At 39.4% G+C, this 16,070-nt stretch overlaps 1 protein-coding gene across 13 annotated transcripts in view; it reads left to right on the forward strand.

Moving 5' to 3' along the window:
• Positions 1-16,070, forward strand: part of PRRC2C (proline rich coiled-coil 2C) — a 95,007-nt gene that overhangs the window by 59,798 nt on the left and 19,139 nt on the right. For 11 of the 13 annotated variants that reach the window (XM_058701469.1, XM_058701458.1, XM_058701466.1 and 8 more), the window contains exons 18-23: positions 2,838-2,992; positions 4,310-5,060; positions 5,468-5,553; positions 10,255-10,443; positions 10,572-10,823; positions 12,275-12,367. In XM_058701469.1, coding sequence (XP_058557452.1) covers positions 2,838-2,992; positions 4,310-5,060; positions 5,468-5,553; positions 10,255-10,443; positions 10,572-10,823; positions 12,275-12,367 — 1,526 coding nt within the window. The remainder of the gene's footprint in view (positions 1-2,837; positions 2,993-4,309; positions 5,061-5,467; positions 5,554-10,254; positions 10,444-10,571; positions 10,824-12,274; positions 12,368-16,070) is intronic. The other 2 variants (XM_058701464.1, XM_058701459.1) reach the window with 2 other exon arrangements.

Genomic DNA, 16,070 nt, shown 5'->3' on the forward strand with positions numbered 1-16,070 from the left:
GTTAAAAAGCACTGATACAGAGAGAACAAAGTAGACCCGCAGGAAGTTTGGATGCCAGCCTTGTGGTGGTCCATAAGAGAGAGGAGAGCCTAGACACCGTATTTGCAAAATGACAAATGAAGATTATAAAAAGTCCACAAAACATGGCAGACTTACCTTCCCAAATACTTGTTTACCAGTTTTCCGTCTTCCAGAGAACTATTATATTATTGGCTTAAGACTTAAAAAGGTGAGAACTCCATTGCATTTCTGAATTGGTGGTTGGAAATTGAGCTATTCATTTTTATTTTTCGAGAGAGAGTGCACACACGATCGAGGGGAGAGAAAGAGACTCTTAGGCAGCCTCCACTCCCAACACAGAGCCCAGTGTGAGACTCTGTCTCACGATTGTGAGATCATGACTTGAGCTGAAGTTAAGAGTTGGCTGCTTAACTGATTAAGCCACGCAGGCACCCAGGCTGTTCATCTTTAAAACTCATTAAGATACACTCATCCTTAGGTTGTTTTCCTAATAACATTTAAGTAATTTCTCTTTAGCCCAAAATGTTACAAAGCACCAGGTAAGAACAGGGTGTTGAAAACAAAGTATTATTCAGATTTCTATAGAGGTTGCCTGTAGTTGGGCAAACGAGCTCTTCAGAGGATTCTAAAAAAGGTCTTTGGCAAGAAAATTAAAGTAATGAGTGGTGGCATGGCTATGAAGAAAAGCTTTACACACACACGATGTAGTCTAAGTGGGAGACTGAGATGAACTTACAATTGAAGGTCTCTTTACCACTGTGATGTAATGGACGGCACGGCATCCAGTGACTTGTCTAAGACCTTTCATTGAAATGAGTGCTGTTCCATTTCAGAGTTAATCTTGTAAAGGACTTAAAACCCCACATAGTAGAAGTATCATAGATAAATCAGAGCCAATCAAGGTTTTATTAGAAAAGCAAAATAACATGGGGTGCCAGTTTGGCTCAGTCAGTGGAGCGTGCAACTCTTGACCTTGGTGTCGTGGGTTCAAACCTCACGTTCGTTGGATGTAGAGATTACTTACATTATTGTATTATTATTTTTTTAATGTTTATTTTTGAGAGAGAGAGCAAGTGAGCATGTGCAGGGGAGGGGCAGACAGAGAGGGAAAGACAGAATTCAAAGCACACTCCAGTCTCTGAACTGTCAGCACACAGCCCGACACAGGGCTCAAACTCACAAACCATGAGATCATGGCCTGAGCCGAAATCAAGAGTCAGTCACACACTTAACTAAGCCACCCAGGCGTCCCTGAGATTACTTAAAATTTTGTAAAACAGAAAAACAAGAACAGTAATAGGTTTTAAATAGGAGCCGGTCTTAGTATTTTTGTTTTCCTGTCACTATTCACATAAGTGGAAATTTTAGCTATGTAAAGAGAATTGTTTGCAAGTGGATTCCCTACAAACCACTCCCGGATGATACCCTCTTGCCATCCCTCACAGGTTATCACCTTTCTGAGTTGTATATGTATCATTCCCAAGCAAATTCATATTTTTGTTTTGTGTTCCCCAATTAAGATGTATATGTTTTACAAATTAACATAACTTACTTGAATTGCCTTACCCTCCCCCTTTTTTAAATGTTTATTTTTGTGAGAGAGAGAACATGAGTGGGGGAAGAGCGGGGATGGGGATGGGGACAGAGGCTCCAAAAGCGGGTTCAGGGCTTACAGCAGTCAGCCTGATGTGGGGCTTGAACTCCTGAATCATGAGATTATGACCTAAGCCAAAGTCGAATGCTTAACCAACTGAGCCACCCAGGCTTCCCAGCCTCACCATTTTCTCATATTTATTTTGGAAACATACCTGCAACCACAAGTTGCATTGCCTGACCTATTTTAAGTTTTCTTTTAAATATTAAATTTAAGGGATCTTGGGGCGCCTGGCTGGCTCAGTCAGTCGAACATCCGACTCTTGATTTCGCCTCAGGTTGTGATTTCAAGGTTACTTGAGCCCCATGTTGGAGCCTGCTTGAGATTCTCTTCCTCTCTCTTTCTCTGCCCCTCTCCCCCACTCGTGCTCTTTCCCTCTCAAATAATAAGTAAATAAACTTAAGAGATCTAGATTTCTTACACTTTCTAGGATGTATAGTTTTAGGAAGATAGACCAAATAATTGTTAGTTGGACAATGAGTTGAAAATACATCTTGAATTACTAATCTGCAAGGTTATTATGACTTGGCGTACATCTGTGCTACTTTACATTCACGTAGAACTTTCACATACATTTTGTTTGTTTTTAACCAACTACACGTTGTAGACAACGGTCTGCATAAAACAGGCATTAAGAGTCATAAGACCAGCTTGGCTATTCACCAGCTCACCTTTAGCATGTCAGCTTCTCGAGAGTTTATTCGTGTTTTGAAAAGGAGAAACAATAGTAATATCCACCTCTTAGATAATGGTTAGATACAAGTAAAGTGCTATGTAGATGCCTATAGCGCGATACAGATTGGATCCTGGGAGAATTAGAGGTTACGTGATTTGACTAAGATAGTAGAGTGTTTTATAAGATAACACCACTGTATTGCTGGGGGAAAAAAAGATGCATATCATTCAGGGACTTCAAAAAGTCAAAAAAAAAATTTAACCTTATTTATGAAATCATGTATCTATTAAGTCTCTTCAAATCTTAGTAACAAATGGCTACTTTATGGTTTGGGAATTGGGTTATACTGTGGATTATCAGAACAAGATTTTTGCTTTGCCTTTCTTTTATTCTCTTTCTTTCTTTCTTCACTATTGGATTAAACATGTGTTTATCTTTTCATTTGAAAAACAAAATATCATTTTAAATCTTTTTCCGTACCCATAGGTGTTGTTATAATTGACGACCATCCTGAAGTAACGGTAGTTGAAGACCCCCAGTCAAATTTGAATGATGATGGTTTTACGGAAGTGGTTTCCAAAAAACAACAAAAACGTTTACAGGATGAGGAACGTCGAAAGAAGGAAGAACAAATCATACAGGTTTAGTGTTTCAGTTTGTTACTAGATACTTAGATTGTTGCCCAAAATATATTAGCAAATAATCAAAAGGTTTCTATCTACCTATAATATCAAGGCTGCATTTATTCATGTGTTCTAAATGGCTTTGATTGTCACAACTTTAAATTGTTTTTAACCAGAATTGAGGTAAATGTTAAATAGAATGTAATCACCGTAGCTCATTATTTGCCGTAGAGAAGACCATCTTTCATTCAGGAATGTTTCATGTTTCAGTACTGGTCATCTTATTTGTCCCATCTTACTTCATGGCAGAGCTAGTTAATTTTAAATTATCTTGGGAATCTCTTGAAGACACCTGCCATGATACAATAAATTGCAGATTCTTGACCTGTAAAAGTTTTGATTATAATCTAAACTAGTTCATTTAAACACACAGTATGCATCACGGTAAGTTACCCCATTTAAATCAACCCAGACACCCATTTTGCTAAATGCTGACACAGGATAAAAATAAATAAAACATATAGATCTTAGTGATAATAAGCTCTGACAAATGAGAAGGCCCAAAAACAAGAAACACTGTAAAAATTCTATGTGAATGGTAATATTGAGTTCAGTTGAATATAGCCCTTGGGACTAGATATTTTCAGAAGTCATTCATTCATTTGTCTATTTATCCATTCATTAATTTTTAAGATAAAAATGTATCCTATATGGCATAAGACCTCGGCCACACCCACAGATTAATATTTCTGTGGCAGATGTAAGTTGAGCGAAGCCAGTAAGTAGTTTTTTGTCAGATCAGGTCAGATTTTTTTTTTTTTTTTTTTTTTTTTTTAATTTGAGAGAGAATGAGAGAACACACAAACCCGGGAGGAGCAGAGAAAGAGGGGAAAATACAGAATCCGAAGCAGGCTCCAGGCTCTGAGCTGTCAGCACAGAGCCCGATGCGGGGCTCAAACTCTTGGCCTCGAGACCATGACCTGAGCTAAAGTTGGACGCTTAACCGACTGAGCCACCCAGGTGCCCCAGATCAGGGCAGACTTTGCTGCCAGTTGAATTCACTGAAAAATTCCTTAATTTTTTGACTTTTAGAATTGTGAAAGAGATTATGAAACTGTATATCAAGAATGTATAATACATATTTGTCTTTTGTCCCTAGTAACATCTTGGCTTTTCATAATTTAAAATCTCATTGCAGCTTTGATATTTTTGCTCTATCAAGTACCTATTTTGAAAACTAAAGGGACTAAATTAGTAGATCTTGTTAGAGATATTCACAGACCATTAACTTTCAGCTACATTATTGACAAAAATGTTTCTTAACAATTTTTTAAGGTCTGGAACAAAAAGAATGCAAATGAGAAGGGAAGAAGTCAGACTTCTAAGCTTCCTCCAAGATTTGCCAAAAAACAAGCTACAGGACCCCAGCAGGCCCAGTCTCCAGCTCCAGCTCCAGCTCCAGCTCCAGCCTCGGCCCCAGCCCCAGGCCCAACCCCAGGCCCAGCCCCAGGCCTAACTGCAGTCTCGTCTCCACTCCCAGCCTCGGCCTCCGCTCCTGTCCCACCCTCCACCTCAGCTGCAGCTACCGTCTCTTCCACAGCCCCAGCCTCTGTCCCCATCCTCGCCACAGCCCCAGCCTCAGCGCCCATCCTCGCCTCAGCCTCCATTCCCATACTTGCTTCTGCCCTAGCCCCGGCTTCAACCTCAACCCCAGCTGCCTCAGCCCCAGCCGGCCCAACCCCGATTCCAACCCCGACCCCGACCCCGGCCCCAGCCCCGACCCTAGTCCCCGCCCCACCTTCAGCTCCAGCCCTCGTCCCCATCTCTGCTCCAGCCCCCACCGCACCAGCCCAGACTCCGGGCCAGACTCATAAACCAGTCCAGAGTCCACTTCAAACTACGACACAGTCTTCGAAACAGCCACCACCTTCAATCAGACTACCTTCAGCTCAGACACCTAATGGCACAGATTACGTAGCCACAGGAAAATCCATCCAGACCTCACAGTCACATGGCACACTTACAACTGAATTATGGGATAACAAGGTGGCCCCACCAGCTGTGCTAAATGACATCTCAAAGAAGTGTAAGTTCAACAGAGAAGTGACGGGTGGGGTATGGCATGAGAATATTAGGTTTGTTTTCAATTTCATTTATACACTTGGTATATTTTCCTAGCCACCTTATTTTTTTCTTAGTAAGAAGCAGTAATAGTAATTTTTTCTTCGCTTCCTTTCTTGAAGGCTTTGTTTCTAAAACAAATGTGTTATACTTTTAACAGCCATATTTTATGGACACAATTTTGTGTTGATTAAAAAAGTACACTGTTTGGGGGGGACATCTATTTATTTTGGTCTACAAAATTCTCTTAAGTGTATCGTGAAAGTCACTGTTTTATTGTCAGGCTACTGTTGAAAGAAAAGGTAAAATAGGTTAGGGATTATCGAGCTCTAAATTTTAATGGTCTCATTTCCCGTGACTTCTTCTTTTTAGTAGGTCCCATTAGTCCACCACAGCCACCTTCAGTCAGTGCGTGGAATAAGCCCCTAACATCGTTTGGATCAGCTACTTCATCAGAGGTAGGAGTAGACTTAATAATGGCCTTAGTTGGGGTTAGTGTACCGGAGTTCCCTTAAAATAGTTTTCAGACTTGAGCGTGCATCACAGTCACCTGGACAACTTATTAAAAGAGATTGCTGAGACCACTGCCCAGAGTTTTCCACTTCATTAAGTCGGTTGAGACCTACATACATTCCTTCCTCCCTCCCTCCTTCTGTCTGTCTGTCTGTCTGTCTGTCTCTCTCTCTCTCTCTCTCCCTCTCCTTCCTTCCCCTCAAGCAGGGGAGAGAGGCAGAGAGAGAGAATCTCAAGCAGGCTTCACACTCATCATGGAGCCCGACATGGGCTTGATCCCGAGACTGAGATCATGACCTGAGCCAAAATCAAGAGTCAGATCCTCAACCAGTTGAGGCACCCAGTCACCCAGGCCTGGATACGTTTCTAACAAGTTCCTAAGTGATAGTATTGCTGCTGGATCTCTACATTTATAAGCTATTTCTCATCTTTAGACCTAATAAGGTTAACATTTTTTTTTTTTAAATTAGGTTTGTTAAAAATATTTGTTTTGAGAGAGCAAGACAGAGACTGTGAGGTGGGGAGGGGCAGAGAGAGAGGGAGAGAGAATCCCAAGCAGGCTCTGTGCAGTCAGTGTGGAGCCCGACTTGAGCTCCAGCCCACAAACCTCGAGATCATGACCTGAGCCAAAATCAAGAGTGGATGCTCGACCCACTGAGCCACCCAGGTGCCCTGAGGTTAACATTTTTTAATTCAAGTCTTAATAAAAGTGCTTGTGATACAAAGAATATAAGTGCAGTTACTAGTTTTTTTTACTTTTCTACCATGTTTTTGCTCGACTAATTAGACAGTATAATTACTTAGAAGCAGTGTTTACAGAAGTTTTACCATAATTTCTCAAATGTGCAGTATTGGTAAATGACTATTTAGGTTAGCAGGTTTTCACTTATTCATTGAACAAACATTTCTTGAGCACTTGTGGTATCCCAGGCTGTGTTCTAACTCATGGGTTTACAAAACAGGGAGAGAGTGTGATTAAAAATGGACAAAAAGCCCTGTATTCATGGGGCTTCCGTTGTGGTTGGGAGGGAACCACTAACATATACCATATAGTATGTTAAATGGTGATCAGTGCTGAGGAGAAAAGCCAAGTAGGGAAGGTATGTAAGTAATTTCCCAAGAGATATGGAGATCATTTAAAATTGGTTGGCTAAGAAATGCTCCTTAGGTGAGCATTTGAGTTAAAGACTTAGAAGAGGTAAGAGCAAGCTATTAAGATTTCTGAGGAAAAGTGAATTCCTGATTCAGAGAACAGCAAATACAAAAGCCGGGGGAGAGGGATATGGCTGATGTGTTTGAGGAAGATCAGGGAGGTCTCTGTGGCTGTAGTGAACTTAAGGGATGGAGAGAGAACAGATGAAGCTAGAAGCATAACAGAAGACAGACCCTACAGGGCCTTTGGGAGACTCAGGAAGATAATAGATAGTTTTAAGCAAGAGAATGACAGCACCTGACTTTTAAAAGGTTATTCTGAGTAGTTTGTTAAGACTAGTCTGTGTGTGTGTGTGGGGGGGGGGGGGGGTGGCAAAGAGTAGAAGTTAAGATGCTATCATAATAACCAAACTATGGTAACTGAAACCAAGGAGTGGCATTCAAGATGATGAGAAACGGTTTTTAGGTATTTGAAGATAAAGAAAGCTGACATGCTGATGGATTAAATATCGTATGTGAAAAAGAATGAGATTTGTCTCCAAAGTTTTTGACTTGAACGAGAGGAATAGAATTTCCATCAGTTTTGATTGGGAAGCTATAAAATGGATCAGCATTGGGGGAAAAGATGAGGGAATTTGGTTTGGGGCACGTTAGATTTAGGTTGTTACACATCTAAGTGGAGCCGTTGGGTAAGTTGTTGGATGGAAGAGTCTGTAGTCCACAGGAGATTATCTGGTTTGGAGACATGAATTTCAGTCATTAGTAGGCACTTAAAGTGATGTGGTTGGATGAGGCCACCAGAGGAGAATGAATTCTAAGAGTGGTTAGAAAAGAGAAGAGAATCAGAAGCTAAGTCCTCAGGCTTTCCAACTCATAAAAAGCTGTGATTGGAAAAGTACCCTGGAGGATCTAAGTGAACAATGAGTTGAAAAGAGGAGGGATAAATTGAATGTGTCAGATTCTGCTGAAAGGTCAAGTAAGATAGGCCTGAGAATTGAAACTAATAATGTGGTGGTCACTGGTGACTTTGACAAGGGTAGTGTCAGTGGAGCAGTAGGCATGAAAGCCTGGTTAGAGTGAATTTAAGAGAAAGTGGGAGGGGAAAAATGCCTGTAGAGAAGAGTATAATTTGGAGTCACTGCATTCAGTATTTAAGATCCTCAGGTTAATCATTTTTCTTTTTCCTGTTGGTATAGGCATTAGGATTAATCGTAGCATTTTTTATATAGGAAGTTCAAGCTATTTCATACTGATAACGAAAGACGGGGTGGAAAGTGTTTCTTGTGTTTTGGATGGGTACACTGGATTTAATGAGTTTATTAAGCTGTTTGTTACCAGTTTTTAAATTGACATTGAAGTACTGGAATGATTTTTCAGCACTCTTAGCTGCAAGATTTTTCTTGTAGACATTCTCCTATGGGTTTCCAGTACTGCAGTAGAAAGCATACTTGAAAGAATGCTCACATCTGCCTTCAGACAGGTAGCAGAGGAAGATACTTTGGTGGTATTTCATTTTTTTCACGTCTTTCTTTATCCTTTTTATGTTTTCTGGATAGAATGTGATTTTTTGGTTGATGTTCATTGCACATGATTTTGGAATATTGCCTCATGGTGAACTTTGAGCTAGCAAAGTTACAGTTCACTTTTAATTCATTTCGTGGATGGAAGGCGTTCCTTGATGGGATTTCTTGAATGATTCTAGTGAAATACAGTTCTTTTTTTTCCCTTTAAATGTTTGTTTGTTTGTTTGTTTGTTTGTTTGTTTTGAGAGAGAGAAGAAGAATCCCAAGCAGGTTGTACGCTGTCAGTACGGAGCCTGGCGTCGGTTTGAGCCACCCAGGCACCCCGAAGTACAGTTCTTTACGATAGTTTCATTCAGTGCTATGAATGTTAGATACACCAAATAGACCCATCAAGATTGGTGATATAATATGATCTCAGTTTCATTATAAAGATTTTTTGTTTCAAAGGATATGATATTCTTCCTAAAACTCACATTCTGTAATAGTGCTATTAACTGTCAATCTGTTTTTGCATTTCATTAAACTATGTATAAGTTCTTAATTGTTTCTGTACATAAAATCAATAGCTTTCAGTGATTAGTTTCTGCACTATTTTGCTTTTCTAATGTTAATTGTACATTTACACTGGATTATAGAATTTCATCATTGACTAAAGCAAATAGAGATTTTTATTCTAAGTTACATCAATAATGTTTGCCTGTATTTGAAAGAGAATATTCACATATTAAAAGTAAATCTGACGGCACCTGGGTAGCTCCGTCAGTTGAGCATCCGGACTCTTAATTTCGGCTCAGGTCATGATCCAGGGGTCGTGGGATCTAGCTCCGTGTCAGGCTCCACGCTGAGCTTGGGGCCTGCTTAAGATTCTCCTCCAGCCCCCTCTCCCCAGTAAACAAAATAAAATAAAATCTGAATGGCATGTTCTTTTCATACCGTTGATATTGTTACAGTGATAAATGTAACAGTAACCTTACACAGAAATTGACTGATACGCTAAGTTCAGGGATACCTTCGCTGATAGGACATAATGATTTGATTGTAAGACCAAGGCCTGAAGTTGAACCTTGTCCCAAGTTTTGTTTGTTTGTTCGTTCTTCCTGAAAAGATTAAGTAATTGTTACAAATGTTCTCTAGGTTAGAAAACCCTATTTTGTCTAGCTTTCCACTTGTTCATCTTCTACCACAGCTGCTAACACCTGCTATGTTCCAGCCTCCACTACCCTTTTTTTAATTCTTAACCTTTACACCGGGTGTTTTCTCTGCTAGAAACACTTCCCCCTGATTTGGTCTTTTAGATTAAGTTTCGGTGTGACCTCCTCAGGGCCTTTTTTGTCCACCAATCTGAAGTGGCTTAACCATGTATTGATTTTTGCATATCCCTTTCAAGTTGTTCATTTTCTCCATATGCTGTAATGCGAATTCTGCAAGTTAGACTAAGTTAGATTCCTGGTGTCTGGATTAGTGCCTTGCACAAAGATGCCACATAAGTTAGCAGTTTAATTTGATTCCTAAGTTGTGTGCACTCTATTACCAAACACAGAGTATTTTCATGGACATTATTTCATTTTCTTTTAAAGGAAACTTAAGTATGTGACACGTGTTCCTATCTTTCTTCTCTCCCTCATCCGTTTATTTGTTGCCGATGCTGTCTTTGTGTGTCTGTCGCTTTTACATTTGTTATAAATGAGTGAGTAACTTTAGGCTATGATTTGCCCACACTCAAACTTCTAACTCTTAAAGCCAGGACTTTAGAAAACGTAAGTCTTGTCCTGGTTTTCATTTTATGAGTTGTTTTTTAATACAGATCAGTAGTGGCTAAAGGAAAGTTCTCTTAAAACATGATCAGTGTCAGTTAATGCATAGATCGCTTCAAACCTCCTGTTATGAAATATGTGCTACATACATCATTAAGTCATCTTTGAACTCCGTTTGCTTTGATAATAATCAAGTTTTAAAATATTTTATTCCTAGGGAACAAAGAATGGTCAAGAAAGTGGAGTTGAAATTGGCATTGACACAATTCAGTTTGGTGCTCCAGCTTCAAATGGGAATGAAAATGAAATTGTGCCTGTGCTTTCGGAAAAAAACACTGACAAGATACCTGAACCGAAAGAACAACGGCAGAAGCAGCCTCGGGCAGGCCCTATCAAAGCCCAGAAGGTAAATATAATTCGTATGAAAGCCACTAACATTTAAAGGAGAACGGTTAACAGTTTTAAAGTTGAATTAATTTTCAGTGAATTGTCTTTGGTCGTGATGCCTTTTTGTCATAAACATTGAATTTTTAGCTTCCAGATTTGAGTCCAGTAGAAAACAAAGAACACAAACCAGGTCCTATTGGAAAAGAGCGATCGTTAAAAAATAGAAAGGTGAAAGATGCCCAACAGGTGGAGCCAGAAGGACAAGAGAAACCAAGCGCTGCTACAGTCAGAAATACAGATCCTGTAACAACAAAGGAAACCAAAGCAGTTTCTGAAATGTCTACTGAAATAGGAACAATGATTTCAGTCTCATCCACAGAATATGGCACTAACGTGAAGGTAGGCAACATGCAGTGGTGACCGGCTCAGTTGATGCAAACCATGTCTGAATGAGTGGGGAAAACAACGATAATACTCTTCCTCTTCTCTCTTCCTTCATCTTTCTGCTTCTTCTTCTTTCTTCTTTCTTCTTCCTCTTCCTCTTCCTCTCCCTCTCCCTCTCCCTCTCCCTCTCCCTCTCCCTCGCCCTCTCCCTCTCCCTCTCCCTCTCCCTCTCCCTCTCCCTCTCCCTCTCCCTCCTCCTCCTCCTCCTCCTCCTCCTCCTCCTCTTCCTCCTCTTCCTCCTCCTCCTCCTCTTCTTTGGCTTGAGGCATATAATTCTATAAACAAATGGGTTATTCTGCAGAGACTCTTATTGCATGGTATGCATTTGTGATCTAAAGAAATTCCTTATAATAAATTATTTCTTTCTGTGGAAATTTATTCTTAATTCTGGACTGAGTAGTTGAAGTGAAAAATGTGCACACAAGATTCGAATGCTTTTCATTGGGGTTTGACAGGCTTTGAAAGGATTGTTGTATGTTTTTGTTAATGGAGTTACAGTGGAGCCTTACCTTGCCCACTAGTAAGATTCTGAAATTAGGAAGTAGGTCATATCAAATTTTTAGTGACTCCAGGATAGTCAGTTTTCTTCCAGGGTTGCAGTAGATCACTTCCATTGCTTGAGCACCAGAGGAAATCGTTGACTAGTGTTTAGGGACCTCATTGAATGAAAGGTGCAGATCTTTAAAAATACTCATTATGGCAAGATACACTGAGTGACTTATATGGACCAATGCTTGTGGGAATGGCAAAATTTATACCTGCCCTTTTGTGTTCACTCTGGTTCATATACTCAATGAGAAGAAAGGTAGGTGGAAACTTTCATATTTGAATATTTCGTTCCTTTTAACTGCTATACAACTCAATACATGTAAACAAAAAACTCTGATGATCCAGCTCTACCATATTTAAAGAACAGATTCATGAAGATAAACAGGTTTATCCTAAAACCTAAGTGCAACAACTAAGATCTTGACACTCACTTATCTGTGTTGTATTTTGAAGAGAATAAAAAAAACAGTAGTTGAAAGTAAGCTATAGATTAAGTATGAGAACCACATAGAGTTCTTTTAGTAATCCACAGAAATAAATGGTACTGTTGGCAGCCTCCTACTGTGCAATGCATGTAAATTTTTTAAGTTGTAATTGGAGTGTAATTGACGTACAGTATAGCAATGCATTAAAAAAAAAAACTGTACAGGACCCCAGCAGTAGTTGAAATGTCACCCCTTCAGTGGTGAGTCCACGTTTGTTTTATCACACTATTGCTTTTAAAGATTTGAGTAATTTGAGTCTTAAGATCTCCTCTTCTGCTTTCTCCAAAACAACTTTACACCTGTTAGGCTGTCATTAGAAGGTGAGTCACTAATTTAGTTTACAGCGTATTTTTTTCTATTACTGCTCCACAGGAGTCTGTGACAGACTATACTACACCTTCTTCTTCTCTGCCTAACACTGTGGCTACTAATAATGCAAAGATGGAGGACACTTTGGTTAATGATGTGAGTAATCAACTTCGGACGCTCAGGTTTGGTCAGGGACCTGCTGTTGTTACCTGATACATACCGTGTGACCGATACTTAATTCCTCTCTGGGAAAGGTCCTAGTCAATTTGTGTTTTGGGGCACTCATAACAATAAGTACCAAAAATAGTCAAAGCTTAGGCTTAGTTTCGTAAGTACTAATCCTGTTAACCTGGTTTTGGTTAAGAATTTTGTTCTTTCCTTTCACATTCTACAGATTCAATAATTTATTTGGTTGATAATTTTGTTCTTAAATGAAACCTTTCATAATGCAGTGAAAGCTCACTCAATTAAAACAAAAAGAGTGTTGCCAAAGATTCCTTGTGTTTCTTTTTGAGCTTAAAAAAAATTACATTGTATCTTAGCAACATTCCTGTTGTAAAGATTGAGCTGTAACATATGTGTAAGTATTGTACTTCAGAAACTCTCAAATGCTCAGTTAAAAAGTGATAGTAAGTTGGGGCACCTGGGTGACTTAGCTGGTTGAGCATCCAGCTTCGGCTCAGGTCATGATCTCGAAGTTCGTGAGTTCAAGTCTCACGTCAGGCTCTGTGCTGACAGCTCAGAGCCTGGAGCCTGCTTCCAATTCTGTGTCTCCCTCTCTCTCTCTCTCTCTCTGTCCCTTCCAGTTTGTGGTCTGTCTGTCTCTGTCTCTGAAAAAATAAACATTGAACAAAATTTTTTTTAAGTGATAGTAAGTGACGTAAATTTGGCTGTAGTTTTCCAGAACAGCCGTGTTATAATTCAAGATTATGTTAAGTCATTACAGTCCCTCATTTTGGCTAGTTCATTGACAGGTGAAAAATTATAAGCCCAGACAAGTTAGGTAGCCCTCTGCGGTGGAAGAGCATTTTAGAGTTACACATGCGGCCCTTGTTCTGGAGGGCAGGTGTGGTGGAAATTTGGTCAGTTGCTCTCTTTTTAAAATATACAATAAGGCTCATTCTTTTCAAAAATCTCCTTCACAGATATATTTAAACCTTTCACACAAAGGGCTTTAACTCTATCATTCTGAGAATAAAAATCTTAGGTCTTACAGATGTTTTTTCCTGTGCTTTCTAGTTTTCCATCTGGCATCAAGTATATAGAATTTTAGAGACATAAAGTGCATTAGGGACCATTTAATCCAACTTTAGTGGTCAGGCCATAGGACTGAGGAAAAGGGAGAGAGAAAGGAGTATGTTGCATGTTTTCTGTTAGTGATAGGAGAGCTCCTCAGGAGCTGATTAATGTAATGTCTCCAGCTTTTCCGTGTAATAGAGCCTCTCTTGATATACCAAATCCCTTTTCCCTTACCTTTTTGGAGATAGTCTTAAATTTCTTTAATTTCCTGTAAGAAGTAATGGGAAATTTGGAAAGGACAGAAAGACTCCCTGTCAGATAAGTGTGGATACCACTATGTTGATTATCAAATACTGAATCAGTAAGCCTCAACATAAAGTTGAATTATACTTTGTCTTCTCTCATTAAAAAAAATTTTTTAGATGACACTTTTTCAAGAAAGTATATGATGCTTTCTCCCAGACCACCCTCTAAAAAAATATGGTTCATGAAATATGAAAGGGTTCTCAGAACCCTTAAAAGTCATTGAAAATATTCATGAGAGTGTTTTCATGGTTTCCGTGTGATCTGCAGTGCTAATCAAAGTGTAGTTCCTTGTGCATGCAGGATAACTAAAAGAGAGACCCAGCCTGTGTCTGAGCAAGTAGTCTACATTTGCTTTTTAGCTGTGTATCCACAGCATGTGTGAAAACAGGAAGATCATCTTGGGTCAGGGAGAATTACAGGTGGTCATCAGTTTGGAGTGATCTCACAGTGGTGCTTATTTGTGCCAAGTATAGTGGTGATTCTGAACTTAACTAACGTAGCGTTAAAAACAAATGTCCTAGGGGGTCCTGGGGCGCTTAGTCGGTTGAGTGTCCAGCTCTTAGTTTCGGCTCGGGTCATAATCTCACTGTTCCTGGGTTCGAGCCCCACGTTGGGCTCTGCGCTGACTGACAGTGCAGGGCCTGTTTGGGATTCTCTCCTTCTCTCTCTGCCCCTCCCCTGCTCACGCACTCTCTCAAAATAAATACTTTAAAAAAAATGTCCTACATGAGAAAAATTTTAGGACCTTTTGAAATGTTCCTTTTTCACTCATTAGTGTGTTTGAGGGTTTTATGCATAGAGCTTTTGTGTTTTGAAAAAATTATTCTTGATAAGGGTTAATCTACTTATTTAAGATATTTAGCTGGTGTTTATTGGATAGTATTACTTAATGTTACAATCATTTTGAATCTTGAATCTTTGAATGTCTTGAAGATTTAAATGCAGGTGTTGGGTTTTTTTTTTATTTTTTTAATGTTTTTATTTTATTATTTTTTAATGTTTTTATTTTATTTTTTTGACAGAGAGAGAGAGAGAGAGACAGAGCATGAGCGGGGGAGGGGCAGAGAGAGAGGGAGACACAGAATCCAAAGCAGGCTCCAGGCTCCAAGCTGTCAGCACAGAGGCCGACATGGGGCTCGAACTCACAGACTGCCAGATCATGACCTGAGCTGAAGTCAGACGCTCAACCGACTGAGCCACCCAGGCGCCCCTGTTTTGTTTTGTTGTTTTTTTTTTTTTAATTAATATTCCTAGCACAGCTATTTAAAAAATGTATAAAGTAATCTCCATTAAGTAGTCCATGGTATTCTCAATTTGTTAGTACTCCATAGTACCACACACAAAGTGATGATCTTAAAATGATTACCTTAAAATGCTCGCTAAGCATCTCATTTTATCTGAATAAGTGAACCATCAAAATCAATCATACTGTAGTACATAATAAAATCTCAAGGTCTAGAGACTTAAGAGGGGAAAAGATATGTGTAGAGAGTTTGTAATATATTCACGTTTCTGACAATATTTGCCATAATCATGTTATAACTAGAGCGAGCCAGCTTGCTCAGTGTAACAGGGTGGTAGCAATATTCTGTACTTTCCTCCCAATTTGACTTTTGTTTTTGAATCTAGTTATAAGAGTATTGACTAAATTGCAGGAAGGAGATTAATTTCTTAATATTTACATTATCATGTTAAATGCTTCTGATAGAACCCATGGGTCCCTGAAAATTTTAATGGAAATTATATTCCTTAGAGCTCTGCTACGTAATGTAATGTATGGTCATGTAATGTATGGTCTAGGAAGCATCACCACTTGGGTACCTGTTTGAAATGCAGGATTTTAGGCCTTACCTCACTCCAGCTGACTAGAATCTGCATTTTAATAACATCCCCTGGTGATTAGTATACACATTAGAATATGCGAGGCAGGACACCTGGGTGGCTCAGTTGGTTAAGCATCCAACTCTTGATTTCGGCTCAGGCCATGATTTCTTGGTCATGGGATCAAGCCCTGCATCAGGCCATGTGCTGCCAGTGTGGAGCCTGCTTGGGATTCTCTCTCTCTAAATAAATTTAAAAAAATTTTAACTGCCTTTGAGTGTATACCTTATATTTGGAACAGATCTTTTTCTTTAATAATATGCATTTAAAAAGCAGATTGCATTTCTCTAAGATGTCCAAAAATATCAACTACTGCAGACACAATGTAACTCTAAGTAATGAAATATTCCTGTTGGCTCTGATGAAAAATAAACACCCTTAAAGAGTACTTTAGCATTCTCCGTAATGGGGTTTTTGTAGCAACTTTGATGAT

Source organism: Neofelis nebulosa, chromosome 15 (genome assembly GCF_028018385.1).
Source record: "Neofelis nebulosa isolate mNeoNeb1 chromosome 15, mNeoNeb1.pri, whole genome shotgun sequence".
Lineage (NCBI taxonomy): Eukaryota > Metazoa > Chordata > Mammalia > Carnivora > Felidae > Neofelis > Neofelis nebulosa.